Consider the following 25,126-nt stretch of genomic DNA (forward strand, 5'->3'; position numbering starts at 1 on the left):
GGGAGGGGAGGTGCGGCCATCACCTGCCCCTCCAGGAACTGTGTATTCCGTTAAAGGAATCGGGGGGTCCTGTATCTCGTCCAAAGTCTGCTTGAGGGGCTAGGGCCATGCCAGGACCACAGGAACCCCGGGGTGAGCTTACGTTGGTCCTCATCGACATAGCTCCTTCGTTTGGTTTACCCCATTGGATGATCACCCTGAGAGGTGGAGTCAGTTATAGTGGGGAGTCAATGCCTGAGCCAATACCGCTCATGTGATTGTATTTCAATAAAGTTGTGGCCAAAATTTTGCTCAAAAACTTAAACTAATATAAGTGTCCGTGTGTATTTATTTGGGGGGTGGGTCTTGGGGTCTCGAAACACAAATGGTACAAGCGGTAAATTACAACTTGGTCATGAAAAAAACCATAAATGCCTTACTCTATGTGTGCCTACTCGACTGCTTTGAACGACAGAATTAACACTACTACAAGTGCCACATAATACCCATGCTGCATTTGTAAGAACTTAACTATTAACTTTTACATATTTTAAAGTAGGCTTGTAAATGGTCATTTGAGATTTTTTTTTAAAAAACCAAGCAGCGTATAAATTTTGTGAAATAAATAAAAAAAGGTGCCAAAGTGTAGCCAACCAAAATTGGGCAGGGATTGTTTATAAAGTGCATACAACATTCCTATGCAATGTGGAAATGCACAATTAGAACATGTAAATGGGAACAGGCATAACACACTAGACAAATGGTTCCCTCCACACTCAAAAGTTCGATCTACCCCCTCTACCCCTTAGCCCACTTTCATTCCCTAGATTCCCACAAAAGCATTCAGTCATTGGAGAACACTGAAAGGAAAGAGCATCTTTCATGTTCTCTGAAGAGGGGACCTTTAGGTTTATAGCATTTGGTGGGTACACCATTGCTGGACAGCAACACTTCCAAGAATGCCTTGACAGAAGTGCAACATAATATGAGGTGATGTTTCTCTCAAGTCATTCCAGGATATGTGGGCAGGGGAAAGCTGAGTAACAAAGCTTGAACTTTTTTAAAGTTAACAACAACAACAAAAAGTAGAAAGTGGAAACAATTTGGCCACTTTGTAAGGGTTGTAAAGACTGTGGAGAGAATAATTTGGTGCACTCTCCCTACCTTGGATCAAATCTATGCTTCCAGGTGTCATAAGAAAGCTGCAGAGATAGTGCAGGATAGTGCGCACCCTGGAAATGATCTCTTACAGCTTTTGCCTTCTGGAAGAAGGTACAGGGTTATAAAGACTAGGATTAGCCACCTGAGAAACTGTTTCTATTCAAATGCGATTTTGTTTTTAAACGCAGTGTAAGGTAGTCTCTATGGGAGTACATTGTATTTAATTATGGGGTATCAGAGTTTTTAGGGGGCTAAAAACTCGTATCGAATGATGGTCAGTGGCAAGTCCCTGCTATATAGTCTGAAGACATTTGTTTTCTCCATTATGACTTTTCAGGAGTATCTTATGTCACCCCCCCCCCCCCACCCAATGATCTCCGGGAAAAAAGACTTTCCTGACATTTTACTGAAATTTAATATTTTTTTTTTACTTAGATTGCCTATTGTGTAATTGCTCCAGTGACTGATGTTAAAATCCATCTCCCTTCATTCTACCGGATGGTGCCCAATGAAGAATATCAGTATGAAGGGATAGCTCAATTTCTTTTGCATTTTCAATGGACGTGGGTTGGGATCCTCACAATGGATGATGATAATGGAGACAAGTTTTTCCAGACCTTGATTCCAATGCTTTTGAAAAATGGAATCTGTATAGCCCTCAAGTGGAAAATTCCAGCCACCTCTCAAGTGGCAGATATACTTACTTCCTTTGATTCCATCTTGGACGGAACTATTTATCTATCGAATGCCAGTGTTCAAGTGTTGGTTGTAAATGCAGAAACTGTTACTATCTCTTTTTTGTTATTTAAAATATATGCATATGCAGCACTGGAGGATAGCCTACCATTAGCTGTAGGGAAAGTATGGATCATGACAGCCCAATGGGATTTCTCAGCAGACACAACACAGACGGATATGGATATGCAAGTCTTTGATGGTGCCTTCACTTTTGCAATACACTTAAATGAAGTGAGGGGGTTCAGAAAATTCCTGCAGACTGTTCGTCCTAAATCAAAAAATGAAGATGGGTTTATTTTGCTCTTCTGGGAGAAGGCATTCAGCTGCTTATATTCTGATTCTATGGATGGCATGGAAAATAATAATATTGCCTGTAGTGGTGAAGAGAATTTGGAGAGCCTCCCTGGGACACTCTTTGAGATGAGTATGACTGGCCAAAGCTACACCATCTACAATGCAGTTCATGCCATAGGACATAGTTTACATAAGATGTACTCAGCCAGGCGGAAACACAGAGCCATGCCAAACAGAGGTAGAGTGAGTCCAGTAAAAGTACAACCTTGGCAGGTAGTGTTTCTCATCCAAAGTTAATTTCTTTGAAAGCTGTATGCACATATCTGCTAACAATGTCCTGTGTTCCTTGAATACTTTGCCCACTCACGTGACTTCTTTTCTCCTTGTAATTTTTTATTAATAATACAAAAGGTGGATAGAATTCCAGAGTTAAAAGAGAACAGGAAAAAACTGCTGGTTTATTTATTTGGAACAAACAAACTTTTCTACCCTATTATAGAGACACATAATTATTATATTATATAATCCATATTAGGGCAACATATTCATTAGGCCAACTAAAATGTTGCAAAACATGATCGCCTAAGAAAGTATTAGCCTACTATGGATCTGGAGCATTGGTTTTTGTTTTTGTAATTGTCCCACACAAGTATCTTTCTTTCTTTTCTTTTTTTGTTATTTTTATGACTTTACATATAATGATTTGGTGTTGTTAAGTATAATATTTTACTGCTTAAATATGCTGGGTGTGATTAATTCTACAAGTGCCAATTATATGCACAAATTGAAGAATTTTGCAAAAAGAAACAGTTATCTCACTATTTCCTCTCCATTTACATCAGAAGACAAGGAAGGCATATATACTTCCCTATACCCCGAGGTTCACAGAAAAGATCAACATAAAAGCCACAATATATTTAATCAAAATAAAAATAGCACCCCAATAACACCTCCCCATTGGTCCTATTGGTGCACTGGTGGGAATTGTTATTTTGGAAGATGTTCAGTAGGGCCCGTTCTGGGGTAACTTCTGGTACCTGTTAAGTCATTTTGCTTACCGTATTTTTCGCTCCATAAAACACACTTTTTTCCTCCTAAAAAGTAAGGGGAAATATCTGTGCGTCTTATGGAGAGAATATGTGGTCGATCCCTGGCTCCCTTTCTGGCCCCGCCCCCTTGCCCAGGCCTCCATTGTTGAATGTTCTGCAGACGGAGGCTGTTTGTTTCCCCAGCGACATGTGATTGGCTGATTAGATTATATTTCTGGAAACTGTAGAAACAACTCCTTTCCCTTTCCTAAAGAAGCTGCAAAACTGTGAGTTTAACCCTATAAAAACAGGATTCCCCCCCCCCCTTTGCTAAGTAAGCTCGACAACTTTGAGCTGATCCTCAAAAAATTGGGGCTTTCCCCCTTTCGTCCTCTAAAAACGAGGTGCGTTTTATGTTCACGTGCATCTTATGGAGCAAAAATTACAGTATTTCTTGTACGACTGTTGTCCAGAAGAGTTGGGTTTGGGGGCGTTCCCACCACATGTGGAGGTATATTCCTGTGGAAGTGTAGCCTCTTCAGCATTTTTGTGAGGTTCCTGGGTGTATCAGGGCCAGTTTCTGTGGTGTTCGGTACCATCTGTAAGTGAGTTTCATAGTGAGTTCTTTTCTTTTCACTGATAAGGGAGGTTTAGACCACATTCTAGTCCACTGGGTGGCATTAATTTCATAGCCTATGCCATCTCCCCATAGTTTTTTTTATTGTTTTGTAATCATATAAATTCTTTAATGAGATTAATTAAATAAACAGGGGCTTGTGTATATAACAGGTCTCCTTACATGGGCACCGCCATTACACTTCTTCAAAGGGTTTTGAAAATATTGATAATAAATGAAATGAAAATTAAAAATTAAAATAAAATATGTGGGGGGCGGGGGGGTTGTCCCTGTCTGCACATCTCCGCTGACAGGGGAGGGCCCATGTGGCATTTGTCTTTCCCCAGTGTGGTCCCCAGAATGTGGTTCCTCACTGGGCCCCAGTCTGCTCTTTTGCGCCAGTTACCAAGGATATTGGCTTGGTGTCAGGCCTGGGCTAGGCTGCACATTCCCTCACAGCTACCTTGACTTTCTCGGTCCCCTCCTGCCATTCTCACTTGGCAGTGGTGGTGGTGGTGATGGCAGCAGCAGTAAGTTGGAGGCCTCCAGTCTAGGAATTTCATTGGGGCTCTCTTGGTCCTGGTGGGATCAAGATTGTCAGGGTATGGGTGTGTGAGGCTCTGCGCTGCCTCTTCACTTGTCATTTTGGGCTCCCTGGGCTCCCTTTTCATTGCTGTGATGGTGAAGGTGGTGTGGGGAACAGACAAGCGGCTTGGTTGGTTCTGGTGGTCCTTAGGAGTTCAGTGCGGCTATGGCACTCACTATCTTGCCTCGCCAAAAGTCCCTCTTTTTAAATTTTTTGGCTTGCACTTTTTTTCATTCCAGCTTCACTCTTTCTTGCGAAGTATCTCCTTTAACAACAGTGCTGGTGACAGAGTGTCATTTGATGAGAATGGTGAATTAGTATCTGGATTTGATATTGTAAACTGGGTACTTTTCCCAAACAAATCGTTTTTACGAGTGAAAGTAGGAGGGATGGATCCACAGGCTTTACCGGATCAGAAATTCACAGTGAATGAAAAGGCTATCACATGGCACAGAATATTTAACCAGGTGGGATCCAAATATAGAAATAAGATAAAACTTAAATTAGTAACAGGCACAATAAAGACCCACGCCAGGTGATTCCATTCAGTAGGAGAGTCAAACCTTCTGTCTACTTATTTATATGTACATGGAAAATATAAGAGCAAGTGCTAAATGGGAAGAGTTCCAACAATGAGCCTTGATAATTCTTCACACCCTGTTCTATTATTATTCTCAGTAACATATAAGGGGGACTAAATCATAGAGCAGAGTGGTTGACTAAGTGATTATTTTCTCTCTCATTAATTCATTTATATACTGCCCATATATATTAACACCTCATTATTTAAAAAGTATAAAGGCCAATCCAAATTTTAAAACATTGTAATAAATAAATGTAAGTCAGTGCAAGAGAAGGTAAATGTAAAACTGCTGCCCTACTGTATTATCTTGACAAAATGAAAAAAATGAACATGGCATCAACTTCAAAGGGTCATTTTTCTAGTGAGCAGATTTTTCTTGTATAATAAAGTCCTGGTGCAATATCCTGGCCATTCTTAGTTCTATGTTAGGAGTTTTCTTAGACCAACCAAACTTAATTAAGAACAGAATTTGATATCAAAAATGTAAGCTGGTTGTTTCTAGTGTCCTGTATCCTTGCTCTGTTCTTTTCACTGGTTCTGCATTCTCATTCCTAATCTTACTGAAAGGTAGAAGAAACAGCTTGTGAAGAAATCAGCAACTGGCCCATGATGAGCTTGAATCAATTTGTCCGAAAGCCACACATTCAAAATCAATTTCCCCCCTTTTCCCTTTCTATCTATCTAGCATTAATGTACAAAATTCTTGTGGGATTTGATGCTTTTGAATCACTTAAATCTCATTTACTATGCGACCCAATGTTCTCAACAGCAGCAGTGTGTGTGTGTGTGTGTGTGTGTGTCTGTTTGTAAAGGTACATCAATTTATTTCTCTCCATTTTTAATGGATAGGTGCTGCCACTTGCCAGATGTAATGATCACTGTCATCCAGGCTACAGCAGAAAAAAGAAGGAGGGGGAACCATTTTGTTGCTATGATTGCACTCCGTGTCCGGATGGAAAGATTTCAGACCAGAATGGTAGAAGACATAGTGACCTAAATGATGGATTGCACATTGAATCCCCTTTTTCTGCTCTCAGCATAGTTCCCTAAAACAGAATGTGAATGACAATTATCTAGTTCTGACACAGATCCATAACATTTTATATCAAGTCCAGATAAAGTGTTTGGTATACTGCAAGATTTCATCACCATTGCAATGCTTTTCTCTTATTTCAAGTCGAATGATGCATGTGTTTTTGATGTACATTTTGATACAGAACATTCATATCATGGGTGTAGTAGAAATCTCTGGAAGACAGAGATTTGTGCTTCATCCATAGTGATTGACACCACCAGTGTAGTTTTACATTGATTTCTCAATGTATACACCTCCCACATGTATGGTTGCAGAGTCTTGTTATTGTTTTACCTAAGAAATATCAAAATATTTTTATATAAGTGTAAATACAAGAAGAAAGGTCTACTCTGATAGTGTGTGCATGCGTGTATGTATGTGTCAAAGATGAATGCTGAAATGATCTAGCTTTCTTAATCCCAGCTGGATGTTCTGAGACCAAAAGAGCAATGGCACCAATGTAGAGGAAGAAACTTTCAGAAAGTATTCCCATTTACTCTTATTTAATCAGACAGTTCTATGCTGAGTTTGTCATCTTTGATTATTGAGCGATTGATACAAACTTTGTCCCATTTTCAGATATGGACAACTGTTTCCAATGCCCAGAAGGTCAATTCTCAAACAAGAACAAAGCTAACTGCCTTCCTAAGACCCTTAACTTTCTCTCTTTCACGGAGTTCTTGGGGACCACTTTAGCCTCGTTTATTTTGTTTTCTTCTCTAATCACAGCTGCAGTGCTGGGGATTTTCATTAAGAACAAGGACACCCCAATCGTCAAAGCCAACAATCGGGAGATCACCTACTCTCTTCTCATCTCTCTACTGCTTTGCTTCCTATGCTCCTTGCTATTCATTGGCCGACCTAACATAGTAACCTGCTATTTAAGACAAATAGCATTTGGCATCATATTCTCAGTGGCTGTCTCCTGCATTTTAGCAAAAACCATTACTGTGGTTTTGGCTTTCATGGCCACCAAGCCAGGATCCAGGATGAGAAAATGGGTGGGGAAAAGATTGGCCAGTTCTGTTCTTCTTGGCTGCTCCACTATTCAAGCCATTATATGTGCTGTTTGGTTATGTACTGCTCCTCCATTTCCACATTTGGATATGCATTCTCTGACTGAAGAAATCATACTGGAATGCAATGAAGGGTCTGTGACTCTTTTTTATTGTGTTCTGGGGTACTTGGGATTTCTGGCCACTGTCAGTTTCATTGTGGCTTTTCAGGCCAGAAAGTTGCCAGATAGTTTCAATGAAACCAAGTTCATTACTTTCAGCATGTTGGTGTTTTGCAGTGTTTGGTTGTCTTTTGTTCCTTCTTATTTAAGCACAAAAGGAAAATACATGGTGGCTGTGGAGATCTTCTCCATTTTGTCCTCTAGTGCTGGGTTACTAGGTTGCATCTTTGGCCCCAAATGCTACATAATTATCTTGAGGCCTTCCTTGAACACAAAGGACCAGCTAATAAGGAGGAATATCTAGGAATTTAATTGCATACAAAGATATTAAATTGAGCCATTTTTTCAAACCAAATATATGTACTAACTTCTTCAACTTTTCAAGTCTTCTCCATTGAGTTTAAAATAGTGGTTAATTGCCATTGGTTATGAATCTGACTCAATTCATTAGCCATTCTCTGTTGCAAACTATTGTCTGACGAGGCCTTGGTGGGAGACCCGGGCCCCCCCCCCGACACCATCCGCCGTGCTCTGGGGCCTCCAGGCCTTGCGGGGGAAAGGGTTAGGCTGCGTGCATCGTTGCTTCCCTCCCCCCACGGCCCACATGCCCCCGCAGGCACGGGGGGCCAGCAAGAAGGCCCCCGTGCCACCACCCAACACTCCGGGGCAGCCAGGCCCACCAGGGAAAGGGGGCCCCCTTTTAAAGGGAGTATTCTGGGATTTATTACACCCCCCGCCATCCTTTGGGAGCCCTGTCGCGGGGGGGGGAGGCCAAAGACCCCAGGCCTACCTTTGGAGCGAGGAAGTCCAGCGACATCCTTCCCGAAGAAGCTCTAGAGCCAAGTGAGGATTCCCAGGTAAGATCCTCCCTCTATTGTGTGGGCAGGTAGTCAACAGTGATGCTAACAGTGATGCTAAGTTGTATTTGTGTTTAGAAGAAATATGGGGGGAAAGTTGATTTACAGGCATGCTTATGTTTTGTGTTTCTTCATGTATGATAATACTGTATTTCCAAGGACAAATTCAAATTTTCACATAGTTATTATCATAAATAACAAATTCCCCAGATCTACCATGAATTTTCTGTTATAATCTCAAGTTGCAATAAAAACTCTGAATTAAATTATCGTTATTGTTATGATCACCATCATCATCATTTTTCACACACAATTCTATCTTTCCACCTGTGATTTAATTTTATTGCCACCATATTGTTCCTTTCCCCATTGAATGAAAGGGTATGATATCTTTTTATCTGAGGGTCTGGTTCCCTTTAGTATAAACTTCTTGATGTAGATTTTCAGATGCACATACTGCTTTGGTGGAAGAAACAGAAGTCTTCATCCTTTGGTTAGAGTAAAGGTCTATCCAAGGCTATGTTTATTTAGACATGGCAATTGCATTGCAGAAGACCCACACCCCATCAACCAGAATCTCTTTTAAGCTTATCAATGGGATGTTTGAAATCTGCAATCTTGGCAGGTAATGTTTCAAATAATTAATACCCAGATTAGTGTATGATGGCACACAATTCAGAGCATACCTAAGAAAGTGTTTCACTAGCTGGCTTCAGTACTACCAACTAAATGATAAATTTGTGCATGATAAGAAAATTGGCTACTTGAAGGAAGAGTCTAAATTCCAATCAGAAATTCTACAAAACACAAAGAAAAGCCTTTTTAAAATGTATAATTTGTTACTTGAGTGGGAATTAAAAGATGAACAAACAAAAGAATTTATGATAAAATGGGGACAAGATTTGGGCTATGCAATTTGGTTTAAGGGATGGGAAAAGTTATGGAAGAATGATATAATTTTTACTGTGTGTACTATTATTAAAGAAAATATCATGAAGGTGTTCTATAGGTGGTACATGACCCCAGTTAAATTGGCAAAAATTTATAAATTACCTTCAAATCTATGCTGGAGATGTAAAAAGGCTGAAGGCTTGTTATACCACATTTAGTGGAATTGTGTCAAGATTAAGTCCTTCTGGAACAATATTTACAAGGAATTGAAAAAAATAAATAAAATAACCTTCCAAAAAAGACCTGAGGTGTTGTTTCTTCTTGGACTAGTCTCAGAACACATTCCCAAGAATAAGGTTAGAGGTTTTTTGTATGCTACAGTGGCCGCTAGATTACTGGTGGCCAAAAATTGGAAGAGTGAGGAGACTCCTTCAATCTCAGAGTGGCAAATTAAATTTTGTGACTAGCCAAATTTTGAACTAGCCAAGATGACAGCATCAATCAGATTGCAATCAAAACAAAAATTAAGAAAGAAATGGAAATGTGTTGAAGAATATATTGCACAAAATCATTCTGTTAGAAATATCTGGATAAGTGTAGACTGAACCCATTAAGTTAAGAAGTTATGTTTTCTTCTTTTTTAAAAATAGATGAATGACTATTGTAATGAACAAAAATGAACACAATGTTAGAGGGGTTTTTTAAGTAATAAGTTGGATATCATGAATGTGGGTAAAGGAAATCACACGGGTTTTGGGGTATAAGGGGAGGTAGTTGCAGGGTTAGATGTGGGGCCTTTGCAGAAATAATATATTAATGTTATGTACAATGTTGAAGGTGTGTGGCAATTAACATGTAATGTGAATTAATTGAAAATAATAAAAAATATTAAAGTGGGAAAAGAAAAAATAAGAAAAAAGTTTCTTTTTTCTTGAATACGGATTCACAGTTAACAATGGCTGATTTAGAGCCCTCCAGAGGTTGCCTGACTCTAACTCTCCTCAGCCCAGGAAAGCAAGGTCAATGGTCACTAATGATGAGAGTCATAGTTCCAAAAAATATTCCCCCACCCCAAAAAAAATCACTCTATGAATTATTATGGTCAAATAGAATACTCTGTTATTGTTATTGTCATCTAATGAAATCTAATGATTTCAGGAATGACGATGTTTACAGGCAGCAAACATAAGGACACCCCATTCCACTCCATTCTGCCCCTTTTTGTGTCATTTTCATGACATTTTCAGGTGATTTCTGGGATTGGTGCCATGCACACATGTGTGGTCATGCACATCTCAGACATACCTAAACTGGTCACTGCCTGTATAGTCTGCATTTTCCTTCTACAGAAGGGACTGGAGCGTATTAAGATTAGGATGATATATTAGAATGATCTTGTTCCTTTTTTATTATTTTGTAAAATCTGCCTTTGATTTTTTTTCATTCGAGATTCTTCCTTTCCTGAGAAGCATCATATTTAACAATAGCGCTGGTGATAAAGTGTCTTTGAATGAGAAGGGTGAATTAGCAGCTAGATATGACATAATAAACTGGGTTGCTTTCCCAAACCAATCGTTTGCAAGTGTGAAAGTAGGAATGATGGATCCAGAGGCTGTAACAGATCAAGATTTCACAATCAATGATAAGGCTATCACATGGCACAACACATTTAATCAGGTGGGATTCAAACATAGTTAATGCAGAAAATGTTCACAGGGAAGGAGTTCAATATTTAAAATTTCCCCTATGGTGGTGATCAATGAGAGGGGAAAGCAAAACAGCAGACAAGAAAAAGCCTATGGAATACCAAATAAAAAGAAAATTAAATGTTGTCCCCAGACCTTCTGACTAGCTGACAAGAGTCCAGGAAGGATATAGGTTTGATAGACTATCATTGATTCTAGCTGTTCCCTACCTTAATATAATAATAATAATAATAATAATAATAATTTATTACGGCCGTAGGCCCATACAGATAAAAACAAGACATAAATAACAGCCTGTGCACGTGGGAAAAAACAGCCGCTAAAACACTACTATAACAATAAAATACTATAAGATGGAATGGCATACTACGCCTTAATTAGCTTGTGGTGCTCCTTGGCAACGCTTTTGGGTAAGGACAGCGACCAGGAACCTAGCCACTTTCAGGGTCGTATGGGTATCCTTATCCTGCAAGATTTGGGCAAGGTGGAATTTTGGTGGAGTACCCTCTAGTTTCTGTATGATTGATCCCAACAAATTTGCCCGTGGCACCTTGAATAAGGGGCAAGTGAACATAATGTGCTGAAGCGACTCCGGCGTCTCCTTATCACATTCGCACATGGCGGAGGCTTGGCCCTTTGAGAATCTATGTCTCAGGACATTGGAGGGAAAAACGTTAAACCTCGCTTTGGTGAAGGCCAGCCTATGGGCAACAGTCGAAAGGGAGGAGAGGTATGATGGAACGCAGTAAGTTAAAGTGATACCAATGTTCTGGGGCGAACAAACACCTCCCCCCAGCATATAATTTCGCAGTAAATCGATGTCATCCAGTCTTTGGCGGATCAGTCTTTGAGCAGTGATTTGATCTAGTTTTAGGGAATCTAAGGGAGAGATTCCATAGCTCAGGAGTTTGGCATGAATTCTACTGGTCCAAAGGCTGGAGAATTCATCTCGCCATAAGCATTGGGCAAGGTAATGGTCTGGTAATCTATGCCACAATGATAACCAATAGTTGAAGACTTGCTTCCACAGGCAAGTTTCTAAGGATGCGATCTTCAATTCTAGTCGCATGGCTGCGTTGCTTACGCACAGGGGGAGCATTAGGAGCCGACGTAGGAATTGGTTTTGCAGAGTCTCAAGAGGAGCAAGGTCTGTCATCACGGCCCAGAGCGGGGCAGCATAAGCAAGCACGGGAACCACTTTTGCCTTGAACACCTTTAGGGCCGAGGGAACATGCAAAGCTCCATCCGAAAAGAAAAATCGGAGGAGCGCATATGACAGAGTTTTGGCCTTGTTAAGTAGGTGTTGAATATGTGCTTTCCACCCCAAATTGTATTGAAAAATAACTCCTAGGTATTGAAATTTTAGGACTTGCTCTATTTTTGCTCCACCAAGCTTCCATTCGTATAATCTCCGACTTCTGGCGAAAATCAGAATCTTAGATTTAGCATGATTGATGGTTAATTGGTTGAGTTGACAATATGTGGCAAAGATCTTCAGAGCTCTGGTTAGTCCAACACGTGTATAAGATAGAATTACCGCGTCGTCCGCATATAAAAGGAGTGGACAGCGGTAATCCGCTAGTCTAGGCGCATGTGTACTTGGAGATGAGTTGACTAGGGGTGCTCGCATGTCGCTGATGAATAGATTGAATAGGCAGGGAGCCAATATACATCCTTGGCGCACTCCCTTGTTTATTGGTATCGAATTTGTGAGGTCGCCCGCAGGAGTAAGTCTCACTCTGGCATGGGTACCTTCATGGAGCTGACTTATAAGCCATAAGAGTCTTCTATCGATGCCCTGTTTCGCAAGTTTCTCCCACAGAATATTTCTAGGAACGCTGTCAAAGGCTGCCTTAAGATCTAAGAAAGCAGCACACAGGTAGCCCCGGGGAGGGGAGGAGTACTTCCGTGCCAGATGGTAAAGAACTATCGCATGATCAGTTGTAGAGCGTTTAATTCTGAACCCTGCTTGTTCGTGGCCAATCTGGTTAGTCTCATCTACCCATCGCAATAGTTTCGTCAGCAAAAAGCTGGCATAAATTTTCCCTATGATCGAAAGGAGGCTGATGTTACGGTAATTTTCCGGCTCCATTGGAGAACCTTTTTTATGAATTGGTACTATAATGGCCTCCTTCCATATTTTGGGGATGAGACCAGAAGCGTTGATTGCGTCGAAGGTTTTGGCCAAGATGCCAGCCCACCATTTTGGGTGTAGTTTGATGGCTTCAGCAGGGATCAGGTCGGGCCCTGGGGCTTTGCCCGATTTCAGCTGGGCTATTAGCTTGGCTATTTCGTCAGGATCGGTGGGAGGCCAAATAGGTAGGTGGGAAAACAGATGCATCAGATGGTCGGAGGGAGCATCTGCCTGTGAGAAACATTTCTTCAGGAACAATTCCCATGTCGGTGCAGGGATGACTGCCCTTGGGTATTTCCTCACCCTTCTGTTAATCAGAGACCAGAATTCCCTGGATCTATGTGATTTTGAAGCAGTAATCAAGGCCTGCCAGCGATTATGTTGCCACTCACGTTTGGCAATTTTCTGTGTGCGTTTGTAAACTTGCTTGGCTTGTGCATAACTAGCTGGCAGAGTAGATGCATCGGAGGTCTTATATACATTATATATAGCACGAAGGCGCTGTCTTGCTTGTTTGCACTGAGAGTTATACCAGGGGGCACCGTAAGTATACTCGTTTCGATTTAATATTTTGGGTGGTAACCTGAAGAAGGACGTAAGATCAGTCGTATGATGGTGGAAGCGTTTCAACACTATGCTATGCTCGTCTGAGGCAGAGCCTATGTAGGGATGGGGCCCGAGGATTTCTTTTTGAAAGAATTCCTGATACCTTTGAGCCTGGGTCTCCGACCATTTGATTCCTCTTACTTGGAGAGATACGTTGGTTACCATCTGGGTCGCATGTCTATAGGCCTCCGACTGCCAATTCAGGGAAAGCTTGGCTACAAGGGGAAGATGATCACTAGATTGTACATTCTCGATCTTAAAGGTGGAAATACACTTAAGTAGATTCCCTACCTTTCTGCTTTCCTTTGTCTAAAAATTAAATTATATTTTTCTATATTTTCTTGAAATATGAGTTAAAATGGGTTAAAACAACTTTTCTCATGCTAGACAGCCATTCTAGCCATAATTCCCCCCCCCCGCCGGGCAGCAGGCTGCTATCCGCAGCGTGGGGAGCCCTGCGGGGAACTCCTGCAGGGCTCCCCACGCTGTGGATGTCTGCCCGGCGCGCGGGGTGCTCTGCTTCAGGGCGCCTGATGCTCCGGGAAGCAGGCTGCTATCTGCAGCCTAGACATCCCTGCAGGACCTCCCGCAGGGCTGCCTAGGCTGTGGATGTCTTCCTGAAGCCTGGAGAGCGAGAGGGGTCGGTGCACCCCGACCCCTCTTGCTCTCCAAGCTTCAGCGAAAGCCTGCATTTGCCCCATAGGACGCACCCAGATTTCCCTTTCATTTTTGGAGGGGAAAAAGTGCGTCCTATACGGCGAAAAATACGGTAATCTTTCGGGAAACACACATGATAAAGTGATGAGTATTGGAAATAGACTGACTTAACCATTCCTAGTCCTCCAGTCCCCAAAGACTTTATGTTCCCATATGAGTTTTCATGGCACTCTCTTTAATATGAAATCAGTGTTAAGGGTGTGTGTGTGTGTGTGTGTGTGTGTGTCAAAATTAGTTTGCTTACAAAGTGTTCTTTCAAATAATAATAGTTAAGTACCTATCCCTGTATTGCATTGAACACAGCAAAGGCCGTCTCCCATTGAATAGTGAGGAAGTAACAGAAAATTTGATTCATTTTTCAGATATGGATTACTGTTTCCAATGCCCCAAAGGCCAATTTCCAAACAGCAACAGTCCTAAACTTCCTGTCTTTCACAGAACCTTTGGGAATCATTTTAACCTTTTTGGTTTTGTCTTCTTCTGTAATCACAGCTTTGGTGCTAGAAATTTTCATCAAGCACAAGGACACTCCCATTGTCAAAGCCAACAATCGGAATCTCACCTACACTCTACTCATCTCCCTCTTGCTCTCTTTCCTCTGCTCTTTGCTATTCATTGGCTGCCCTCAAACAGTGACCTGCTGTTTACGACAAACTGCCTTTGGCATTATCTTCTCCGTGGCTGTTTCTTGTGTTTTGGCAAAAACTGTCACTGTGGTCCTGGCTTTCATGGCCACCAAGCCAGGATCGACGATGAGGAAATGGGTGGGGAAAGGCCACAGTGACAGCTTTTGGCCAATTCTGTTGTATTTAGCTGCTCCATTATTGAAGCTATCATTTGTGTTGTGTGGCTATGCACTGCTCCTCTATTCTCACATTTGGACATGTATTCTCTCACGGAAGAAATCATAGTGGAATGCAGTGAAGGATCAGTCATTGTGTTTTCTTGTGTTCTGGGATACTTGGGATTTCTGGCTAGTGTTAGCTTCGCAGTCGCTTTTCAGGCCAGAAAGTTGCCAGATAGCTTCAATGAAGCCAAGTTCATCACTTTCAGCATGCTGGTATTTTGCAGTGTTTGGTTGTCCTTTGTTCCTTCTTACCTGAGCACAAAGGGAAAATACATGGTGGCTGTGGAGATCTTCTCCATCTTGGCCTCCAGTGCTGGGTTAATGGGTTGTATCTTTGCCCCCAAATGCTACATAATTATCCTGAGGCCTTCGTTGAATAGCAGAGAGCAGCTTATACGTAGAAATACCTAGGAATTAAATTGTTTTGCTTTTTATGTATTATTCCATTGAAATGACTATTCAAAAGTACCCCTGAAAACATGTTAAATAACTTGGCCTTTTCAAGAAACATGCTTCTGTGAACCTCAATATTCTACATTTCTTTTCTTATTTAGTCTCATATTCCAAATCTGCCTACTCCCCTTAAATGGAAGAGTGGGGTGTACATTTTTCTCTGAGGGTCATGTTCTCTCTTGTCCATAGGTATGAACGTAGAGTTCTGTGGCATATATTGCATGTTCAGATACAGTAAGGCTTCCTATCATTGCCTCCCGGTGTTTTTACTGAATACATAGGACTACATTATTGAATCAAAACAGGCCAAAACTTTATTGATTACATGTGTAAGTGATTTTGACTCAGGCATTGGTTGATTATCTACAGAGTACGTCTGCTGACTTCTTCTCGGGGGAGGGGAATCACTTCCAGGACAGAATTGCCGTAGGAATTATATCAAATAATAGCAGCCCACCGAAACCACGGTTTTGGGGCTTATGGACAAAACACTTTTCCATGGATCCTTTTAATGAAAAACCCCAATTCCTGGAAGGGGAAGGCACAACCATACAATTCTTCTAATCAAATATCATGAATCCTACCCAATGCCTAACCATTGAAGTTGTGATGAAAGCTGTGAAGGAGTCAAAAACCACAAGACCAGTCAATCTGTCGAGAGATAGAATTCCTTCCTGGTCCCAAATACAGTGATTCCTTGGCAAGGTCAAGAAGCAAACAACAAAGCATCACACCAGGATACTACAAAATTTTAGGACAGGGATGCTGGAGACAAAATGAATCCATAAGTTTCTTACAAACAATAAATAACAATAACAGACCATAATAAAACATCATAAAACCATCCAAAACCAGATTTCAATTTAAATTGACTTTTTAAAAAAAATCCTTCCATTTTCCACCGAGTGATGTCTTACAAAGTGCAATACTTGTGGGAGATAACTTTGAACACTTTCATTATCACAAATTGCTAGATGTCATCATTCATCTTGCCAATTCCCACATGGATTTTTGTGAAATCACAAGCACAATAATTAACACTCTGAAAGCTAATATTAAGTGTCTGTGAGTTTCCCTTTATCAAATTTTTTATAGCCTTTGAAAAGGTTTGTGGTGTATAACAGATTGAACCCGGGCATTCTGCATAACAAAGTATCTCACAATGATTGTGGTATTTCTTTTGCCTCTTCTCATATTGTTACTGCATGTACCTCAAACTGAGTGTGAGCCACATGCTGTTATGTGCGCTGTGGTGGATAGTTTCCAGCTCCCATATCAATATTATGAGATAGGTGAGCTAATCATTGGAGCAATTGTTACTCAGTATGGCTGCATATTTGGAGAAATATCGTTTAGTGAACACCCCACAACAAAATTTCTAGATGAACTGAAAGAATCTGCGTAAGGATGTTTTTCCCCTCTGCATGTGTTGTGTCAGATCATAAGTACTAAGGAAAAGGTAATGGAAGGGAATGCAGATGATACAATGGTGGTTGGTTTAATCACAGCTGGAGAGGGGGAGGTGGCCTATAGGAAGGAAATTGAGCAGTTGGGGGAGTGGTGCAGGAAAAAGAACTTATTCCTTAACTTAAAGAAAACAAGAGAGATTATTGTGGCCTTTAGGAAATATAAATTGAATATTCAGCCACTTATTATTGAGGGGAAGTGTGTGGAACAGGTCTTGGTGTTTCGATTTCTGGGAATGGAGTTGAGAGATGACCTAACCTGGGGATAAAACAGCAAAAACCTGGTGAAGAGAGCACAGCAGAGGTTATATTTTCTGAGAAACCTCCAGAAAAAAGAATATCTCAAAGGACCTGTTGATGGCATTTTACCATTGTACTGTGGAGAGTGTATTAACTTATGTTCCGTGTGTGTGTGGTTTGGGAGCTGCATGGCCAAGGAAAAAAACAATGCTGTCCAGGGTTGGAAAGACTGCAGAGAGAATAATTGGGTGCACTCTTCCCAACTTAAATCAAATCTATGCTGTCAGGTGCCATAAGAAAGCTACAGAGATAGCGCAGGATAGTACACACCCTGGAAATTATCTCTTTCAGCTTATAAAGACCAGGACTAGCCACCTGAGAAACAGTTTCTACGCAAATGCAATTCTGGTTCTAAATGCAGCATAAGGAGTCTCTATAGTATATTGTATTTTAAAATGGGGGTTTCAGAGTTTTTAGGAGTTTTTGAATGTCTTATGTAGATTTTCAATTTCATTGTTCTATATGTAACAATGACAATAAAGATATTGTATCGTATCATATTGTAGTGGTTGTAGACTAGGGATGGGGAGTGAATTTGTGGCCCTCCAGACTACAATTCCAATAGTCCCTGATGATTGACAAACTGTCTGGAGCTGATGGGAGTTTGAGCCCATCCACATCTAGAGAACCATAGGTTCCTTCTCCCTGTTGTAAACACATATGTAGGTCGAAAGCAAATTCATAATTACCTTTGAGTAACTTGTACAAATTTAATTCTTAGGAAGGCATGAAGAACAGTATGATATAATGATTATTATCTTAGAATCATAGAATCATAGAGTTGGAAGAGACCACAAGCGCCATCGAGTCCAACCCCCTGCCAAGCAGGAAACACCATCAGAGCACTCCTGACATATGGTTGTCAAGCCTCTGCTTAAAGACCTCCAAAGAAGGAGACTCCACCACACTCCTTGGCAGCAAATTCCACTGTCGAATCTTAGGAAACTGTATAAAAGCCTAGTACGTTCTAATCAAAACAGCTTCCTACCATCAAAAACAATTTGCCTTATACTTGCTGGCTATTCAGCTTAAATATCACTGATCAAACTTTGGACTTATGAATGCTTTGCTACACAATTGTTAAGATCTAAACTTTGTAAGAAAACATGCTTAAGCACTATTTGTTGTCTTAGGCTAATATTTACTTTTGATATTTATGTCTTCTTTATTTATCAATCAAAGTGAACCAAGAATTCAAAGATCTCCCTACTCATAACTAACATTGAAGAAGTGGTAATCAGTTACAGGCATTGAGCCTAGGACTCCCTACATATAGTCTTTCTTCTATGTATTACACTTTATATTTGCTTATTATTTTGGTTTGACTTGGTTTGGCATGTTGTTTTTTCTCATTTCTCCTCATCATGCTGATTCTATATTCCACATGTTGCTTTGTCACATCATAGAATCATAGTACTTTAGAGCTGGAAAGGACCACGTGGAACCCCTGCAATGTAGGAATCTTTTGCCCAACATGAGGCTCAAACCCATGAACCTGAGATAAAGAGTCTCATGCTCTACCTGACTGAGCTATCCTATTATTTCAGGTAATTTATCACTTACTTTTTTCTCCCTCCTCTCAGTCTTTCCATCCAGACGTATTATTATTTTTTGTATCTTCCCTTTAGTTCATTTCTTTCTCTCTCTATTTTATTCCACACAACACCCAAGATTTCTCCCCATTATTTTTCTCAACCAAAGAAACATACTGCATAATGCTCATATCCATTCAATTATATGGGCCACATTTTAAATGACATTTATTTATATTGATTGATTTAAGAATGTTCTTTAATAGTAATTTCAGCTGTATCTCTGATTTTGCTGTTTAAAGAGATCCATTGCTATTGGAGTGTGACTTCAGAGGTGGATTTAGGTTAGTACTACTGGATCCACCACACTGGGCACCAAGCTTAGGGGGCATTGGAATGCATCACAACTAGAAATAGTGTATTGGTGATTGGCTGATAGATTTTACAGAAATTTGGGTTCAATGTGGCTTTCTTGAGCAGCACATTCACAGTTACCACAGTCTGTCCCACTGTCAAACATCTCTTACCATCAGAAAGTTCTTTGTAATGCTTAGTTGCAATCTCCTTTCTTTTAACTTAAAGCCATTGATTTTTGTCCTACCCTCCAGAGTAGGAGAAAACAAGCTTGTTCCATCTTCTGTGTGACAGCTCTTTAGATATTGAAGGATAGCTATCATATCTCCTCTCAGTCTCCTCTTATCTAGAACTTTCATCCATCCTGCATTTTTCAGCAATTGGTTTGGAGAAGCCTTACTGCCTCCAACCTTGGAGGCTGTGAATAGACATGACGAGTGGCCATTTTGATCACCTAATTCTCCATGAAGTTGTTTAGTCCACTTTTAGAGCCATTCAAGTTACTGGCTATCACTGCCTTCTGTTGCTTGAAACCATGCAGGGTGTGGGCTGGGCTGGGGCCTGCTCTTGTGCTTGAGTCCCAGTTGTGAGTTTCTTTCAGGCATCTGGTAGGCCACTGTGGGAACAGGACGCTGGACTAGAAGGGCCATTGGCCTGACCCAGCAGGCCGTTCTTATATTTTTATATTATCTTCTATTCTTAAATGGGCAGTTTAACAGTTAACTGTTGTGTAAAGAAGTCAAGGACACTTCAAGGAATAAGAAGAGAGGTCCACTTGTGGATTAAAAATTGCTTAAGTTACAAATTGCTTAAGTTACAGCGAGCAAATAGTAGGAATAAATTGAGAGTTCACCAATTAGCAGAAGTAAAAAAATGGTGTCCCCCAAGGATGAGTATTGGGATCTGTGCTTTTTAACATAAATTATCTAACTCTAGATTAACGATCTAGAACTTTGGAACATACAACCTTAGGAGGCAGCAATGAACACAAATTTGGATGCCTTTAAAAGAGAATTGGACAATTTTTGGAGGATAAGACTATCAATGGCTGCTAATTAAAATGGCTATGCTCTGCATTCATGGGCAGAGTGAGTAATGATTCTAAATATCAGTTGCTGGAAGCTACAGAAAGGGAGAGTGCACTTCCAACTGAATCCTACTTGCTAGTTTCTTCCAGGCATGTGGTTGGCTACTGTCAGAACAGGATGCTGGATTACATGTGCCGTTGATTACATGTGCCTGCTATCCAGCAGGCTGTTCTTATGTTCTTTGCTCTTTAGCTAATAATTCATCCACTCAAATGACCTCAAAGTTGGGTTATGCTATGATAAAATTGCAATAACAGTCCTTGAAATAGAATGGAATATTGCCCTAGAATGCAGAGTAATCCAGAAACTCCAGTAGAACATAAATTATGGTCAGTATCCTAAAACTATCCAGCTGTCATAACAATCAGATAGGCTTATCTATTCAGTTAGATTAAAAATAAGAATACTTTATTCTATTCTTCAGCCACAAGTAATGTTTTGCACAATGCAATACACTGAGGAGACGTCTTTGAAAACTTTGATTATCACAAATTATTAGTTGTCCTCATGCATATTGCCAAATCCCATGTGGATTTTCTCTGATCACAATAATTAACAAACTCTGAAAGTAGATATTGAATACTCAGTGCTGGGGTGTTGGGTGGCATAGAGGCAGGGTGACAGCTCTCAGACTGATCTGTGTGTGATTGCCTTCATCAGAAAGGGTCCAGAGCCACTGAACAGGCTGGACGTTTATTTTGGATTGATGCTGGGAATTCTGCATGAATATGTGGCTCAAGAAGACGGGGTTGTTTCTTTTGCCTCTGCTTCTCTTGTTTCCACCACTACCTCAGACTGACTGTGAGTCACATGCTGTTATGCATACCATGGTTGATTCCCCCCAGTTCCCACACCAATATTATCAGTCAGGGGACCTAACGATTGGATTTATAGTTACTCAGTATGGCTACTTATCTGATGAACTATCATTCAGGGTACATCCCACAAACGCGTTTCTGGAAGAACTAAAACTTATGTAAGGAGTATGTTTTCTCTGCGTACCTCAGGCCAGGTCATAACTATTACTCCTTGAAAAAAGTGGTTTTAAAATGTCCTTAATGAATTATGGGTATGTTATACACATGTATCAAGAAGTAAGGCTTTGCACCTGCTTGATCTACTCAACAAACCCCGGCTATCTCCTCCATGTTTACACACAGGGTTTCCCCTTCTCATTTCCCCTTTCCAGGTGCATTTCTGAAGCCACTTCTATCTTCTGTAATGTAGCCCTACTTTGCACTGATCCTCACCTTCGTCTTCAAAACCAGGTTTGTGTGTGAGGGGAGGAGAAGCTGCTTTTCTCAGCTAAAGAAGTTTGAGTAAATGGAGGTGAAGTGAGGCCGAGAAAAAAGTGGTAGTTTTAAAACAAAATGTGGGAGGGGGGGACACCAAGGGATTTTTAACAAATAAATAAATCAAACCAACCACTTTTAGCCAGGAGAAATAGCAGATATGAGTAGAACACAGAAGCTAAGACTGAAAGGCTAATGCAACAGAACTTTTCCAAGCTGCCTTTTCACTGCATTCATATTTTGTTTTAAACTGCCACTCCCCCCCCCCATGTTGAACCCTGTTCAGTCTACTGAAACCTCTGCTTTCTTTTAAAATCACCAGATAGTTATTCTGTGTTCCTTTCTCATTGCACTCAGACTTCTCTGTCTTTCATTCCTCAGCAGCTTCATGTGTGTGAGAGATAACTAATGTGGACTTCCCATATATTCCATAATACTCAAACCTATGTCTTTGGCAATTGTCCTCGCAGTTCCTCCCAACCCTGCTTTATTGAAACTTCTACCAGTGTTTGAACCACCGCTTTCCCCCTTGCAGTGTTGCTCCCTTCTTGCTGCCTTGCCAGGGCCACTGCTGTTGTGCAACCTGCCTTCAACTTTGTTTCCCTATCCACCTCTGGTTTCATGCAAAGCCAGGATTCCTATGTGGCATTACAAATCTTCCATAGGGGCTGAACAGTGGCGTGTGTGTGTGTGCGTATGTGTGTTTGGGGGTAGTTGAGTTGAATCCTTAGAAAATGTATAAGAGCATTGTAGTTTCTGATCAAAAGTGACAGAGAATACAATATTGTGTACCTTCTCGCGTGCATATTGGCATATTCTTCAGTTTATATACAACTAATATGATTTTGGATTTATTAATGCTTTCCCTTTGGAATCTTAAGATCTATGGTTCAGAGCAATAAATGTTTAAGCACTACTATTGTGCATCTTAAGTTATGATATTTATTTATTTACTATTCCTCCAATACTGCAAAGTTATATAAAGTGTGTGTGTGTGTGTGTGTGTGTGTGTGTGTATGTTGTGCACAAAATCTCATTTAAAACCAGTGCAACATAACAAATAAAACTGAAGTATAATACATTAAAGAAACAAACATGCATAATGTGTTACCTGACAAGAAGGTTATTAAAACATTGGGGGGGGGGGAGTTGTTAGAAAATAATATGCATATTAATAAACATTTATTAATGTTATGTACTGAGTTGAATAAGATCCAAAATGCAGCAGTCTGATTGGTCCTAGAACAATAGGATCCAAAATGCAGCAGTCTGATTGGTCCTCAAGAGCCACCCAATCCAGCTCCAGGTGGAAGTGAATCCACAACCTGATTGGCCTACAGGAGAATCCCGGAATTAGCCAATCACGTGCAGCCCATTGTGTAAATAATGTATATAAAGCAGATATTGGGGGGAATTTCCATTCCTCCTCACCACTATGAGCTGAATAAAGAGCATGAAATCCACTCTCAATTCTGAGTATATTTCAATTAATAAAAAGGGGAAATGGAACCATAGATATTATACCAGTGATCAATCTTTATTAATTGCAAAGTTTTCCAACATCTGGCTATTATCGTGCTAGCTGCTGTTAGTAAATTTGTTATTAAATCCTAACTTACAAAGCAGGCAAGATTCTTTCCTAATATTCCTTCCAATTAGATGTAATCTAACAAATGTTTGAAAAACTGATGGTTGATGAAGAGCTATATATCTGCCTTAATTAACTCTTTCTTCAGTTCAAGGACAAAGAGCTACCAGCGTATCTTGTCCTTGGCATTTGCTGTCAAGGAGATAAATGAGAACCATGATCTTCTACCAAATGTCAGCCTCGGCTTCCACATTTATGACAGTTATACAAATGCAAGGATGACTCATCAGAACACCCTGAAACTTCTTTCCAGTCATAAAACTGTAGTCCCCAACTTCAAATGCAATAAGCAGAAGAATCTGATGGCCGTCATTGGAGGACTTGACTCTGAAATCTCCCTTTACATGGCTACTCTTTTAGGCATCTACAAGATTCCACAGGTAAAATATTTGGATTGGATATGCAGCTTTCCCACATGGAAACCCAGCCAGATGGGTGGGATATAAATAATAACTATTATTGTTGTTGTTGTTATTATTATTATTATTAGAGATAATATTTAGGTAAAGGTAAAGGTACCCCTGCCCATACGGGCCAGTCGTGTCCGACTCTCGGGTTGTGCGCCCATCTCACTTAAGAGGCCGGGGGCCAGCGCTGTCCGGAGACACTTCCGGGCCACGTGGCCAGTGTGACGAAGCTGCTCTGGTGAGCCGGCACCAGCGCAGCACACAGAAACGCCGTTTACCTTCCCGCTAGAAAGTGGTACCTATTTATCTACTTGCACTTTAGGGGTGCTTTCGAACTGCTAGGTGGGCAGGAGCTGGGACCGCAGATGGGAGCTCACCCTGCCGCGGGGATTCGAACCGCTGACAATGCGATCGGCAAGCCCTAGGCACTGAGGATTTACCCACAGCGCCAACTCTGTCCCACTATTGACCTTTTCAGTTTCTCTTTTGTTCTTTCTGGAAAGATAGTGTCAGTCAGCAAACAATGAATGTGTAGTTAACACAACTGAAGTCTTCCTTGTTCATTTTAATAAAATATACAATAAAACACTAGCAACCAAAGAAATGGGATCCTCATAACAGAGGGTCCTGGTTGCGCGCGGGACCCAAGAGCTCACCTGATAGGGTTAAAATGGGGGGGGGGGAGAGCAAGAAGTCCTGGCCATTCCCCTGGGATCACACCAGGCAATTTTAGCCAATAGCCAGTGAGTGGCGTGATCCCAGGGGATTTAAAAACTGCAGTGTGACGCAAGGAGGGGCACTTGCTTCGCATTGTTGAACACCTGCCCACCCTCCCTAGTTTAGGTAGAGTCGCTTGGCCTTGCTTTGGTTTGGGTTGCCTGGGTAGGGGCTGGGTAGGAATTTTTCCATTTGGCAGATTGGCTTTAGCCATTTGGTTTTCACCTACCCCTTGGCAAATCATCACAACTTGCAAGGTGGAGGTTAGGCATTGGCTCAGTTGGATTGTGAGGAGGGGAGGTGCGGCCATCACCTGCCCCTCCAGGAACTGGGTATTTCGTTAAAGGAATCTGGGGGTCCTGGATCTCGTCCGAAGTCCGCTTGAGGGGCTAGGGCCATGCCAGGACCACAGGAACCTTAGGTGGGCTCTCATCGACCTAGCTCCCTCGTTTGGTTTACCCCATTGGACGATCACCCTGAGAGGTGGAGTCAGTTATAGTAGGGAGTCAATGCCTAAGTCAATACCACTCACGTGATTGTATTTCAATAAAGTGTCTGTGTGTATTTATTTTGTGGGTGGGTCTTGGGGCCTCGAGATGCAAATGGTACAAGCAGTAAATTACAACTTAGTCATGAAAAAAACCATAAATGCCTTACTCCACGTATGCCTACTCGACTGCTCTGAACAACAGAATTAACACTACTACAAGTGCCACATAATACCCATGCTGCATTTGTAAGAACTTAACTATTTAGTGTGACAACACCTACACATAGGGACACCCTGTCTATTCTTTTTGGCACCTGTTAAAACTGTGGGAGGCAGTGGAAAACAGGAGTGCCTGGTGTGCTCTGGTCCATAGGGTCTCAAAGA

At 41.1% G+C, this 25,126-nt stretch overlaps 2 protein-coding genes across 2 annotated transcripts in view; both read left to right on the plus strand.

The window, feature by feature from the left end:
- The window catches only part of LOC308461293 (uncharacterized protein), a 392,813-nt gene that overhangs the window by 240,886 nt on the left and 126,801 nt on the right, over nt 1-25,126 (plus strand). The gene's annotated exons all lie outside the window — the stretch shown is intronic.
- The window catches only part of LOC308461869 (uncharacterized protein), a gene marked incomplete at its 3' end in the record, with an annotated part of 48,956 nt that overhangs the window by 18,959 nt on the left and 4,871 nt on the right, over nt 1-25,126 (plus strand). Inside the window, exons 4-7 of the mRNA XM_080979034.1 lie at nt 1,576-2,415; nt 4,642-4,869; nt 21,034-21,164; nt 23,217-23,508. Of these exons, the coding sequence (XP_080835160.1) occupies nt 1,576-2,415; nt 4,642-4,869; nt 21,034-21,164; nt 23,217-23,508 (1,491 nt within the window). The remainder of the gene's footprint in view (nt 1-1,575; nt 2,416-4,641; nt 4,870-21,033; nt 21,165-23,216; nt 23,509-25,126) is intronic.

The sequence above is a fragment of the Podarcis pityusensis genome, assembly GCF_964106645.2.
Source record: "Podarcis pityusensis genome assembly, chromosome: 13".
In the NCBI taxonomy this organism is placed as follows: domain Eukaryota; kingdom Metazoa; phylum Chordata; class Lepidosauria; order Squamata; family Lacertidae; genus Podarcis; species Podarcis pityusensis.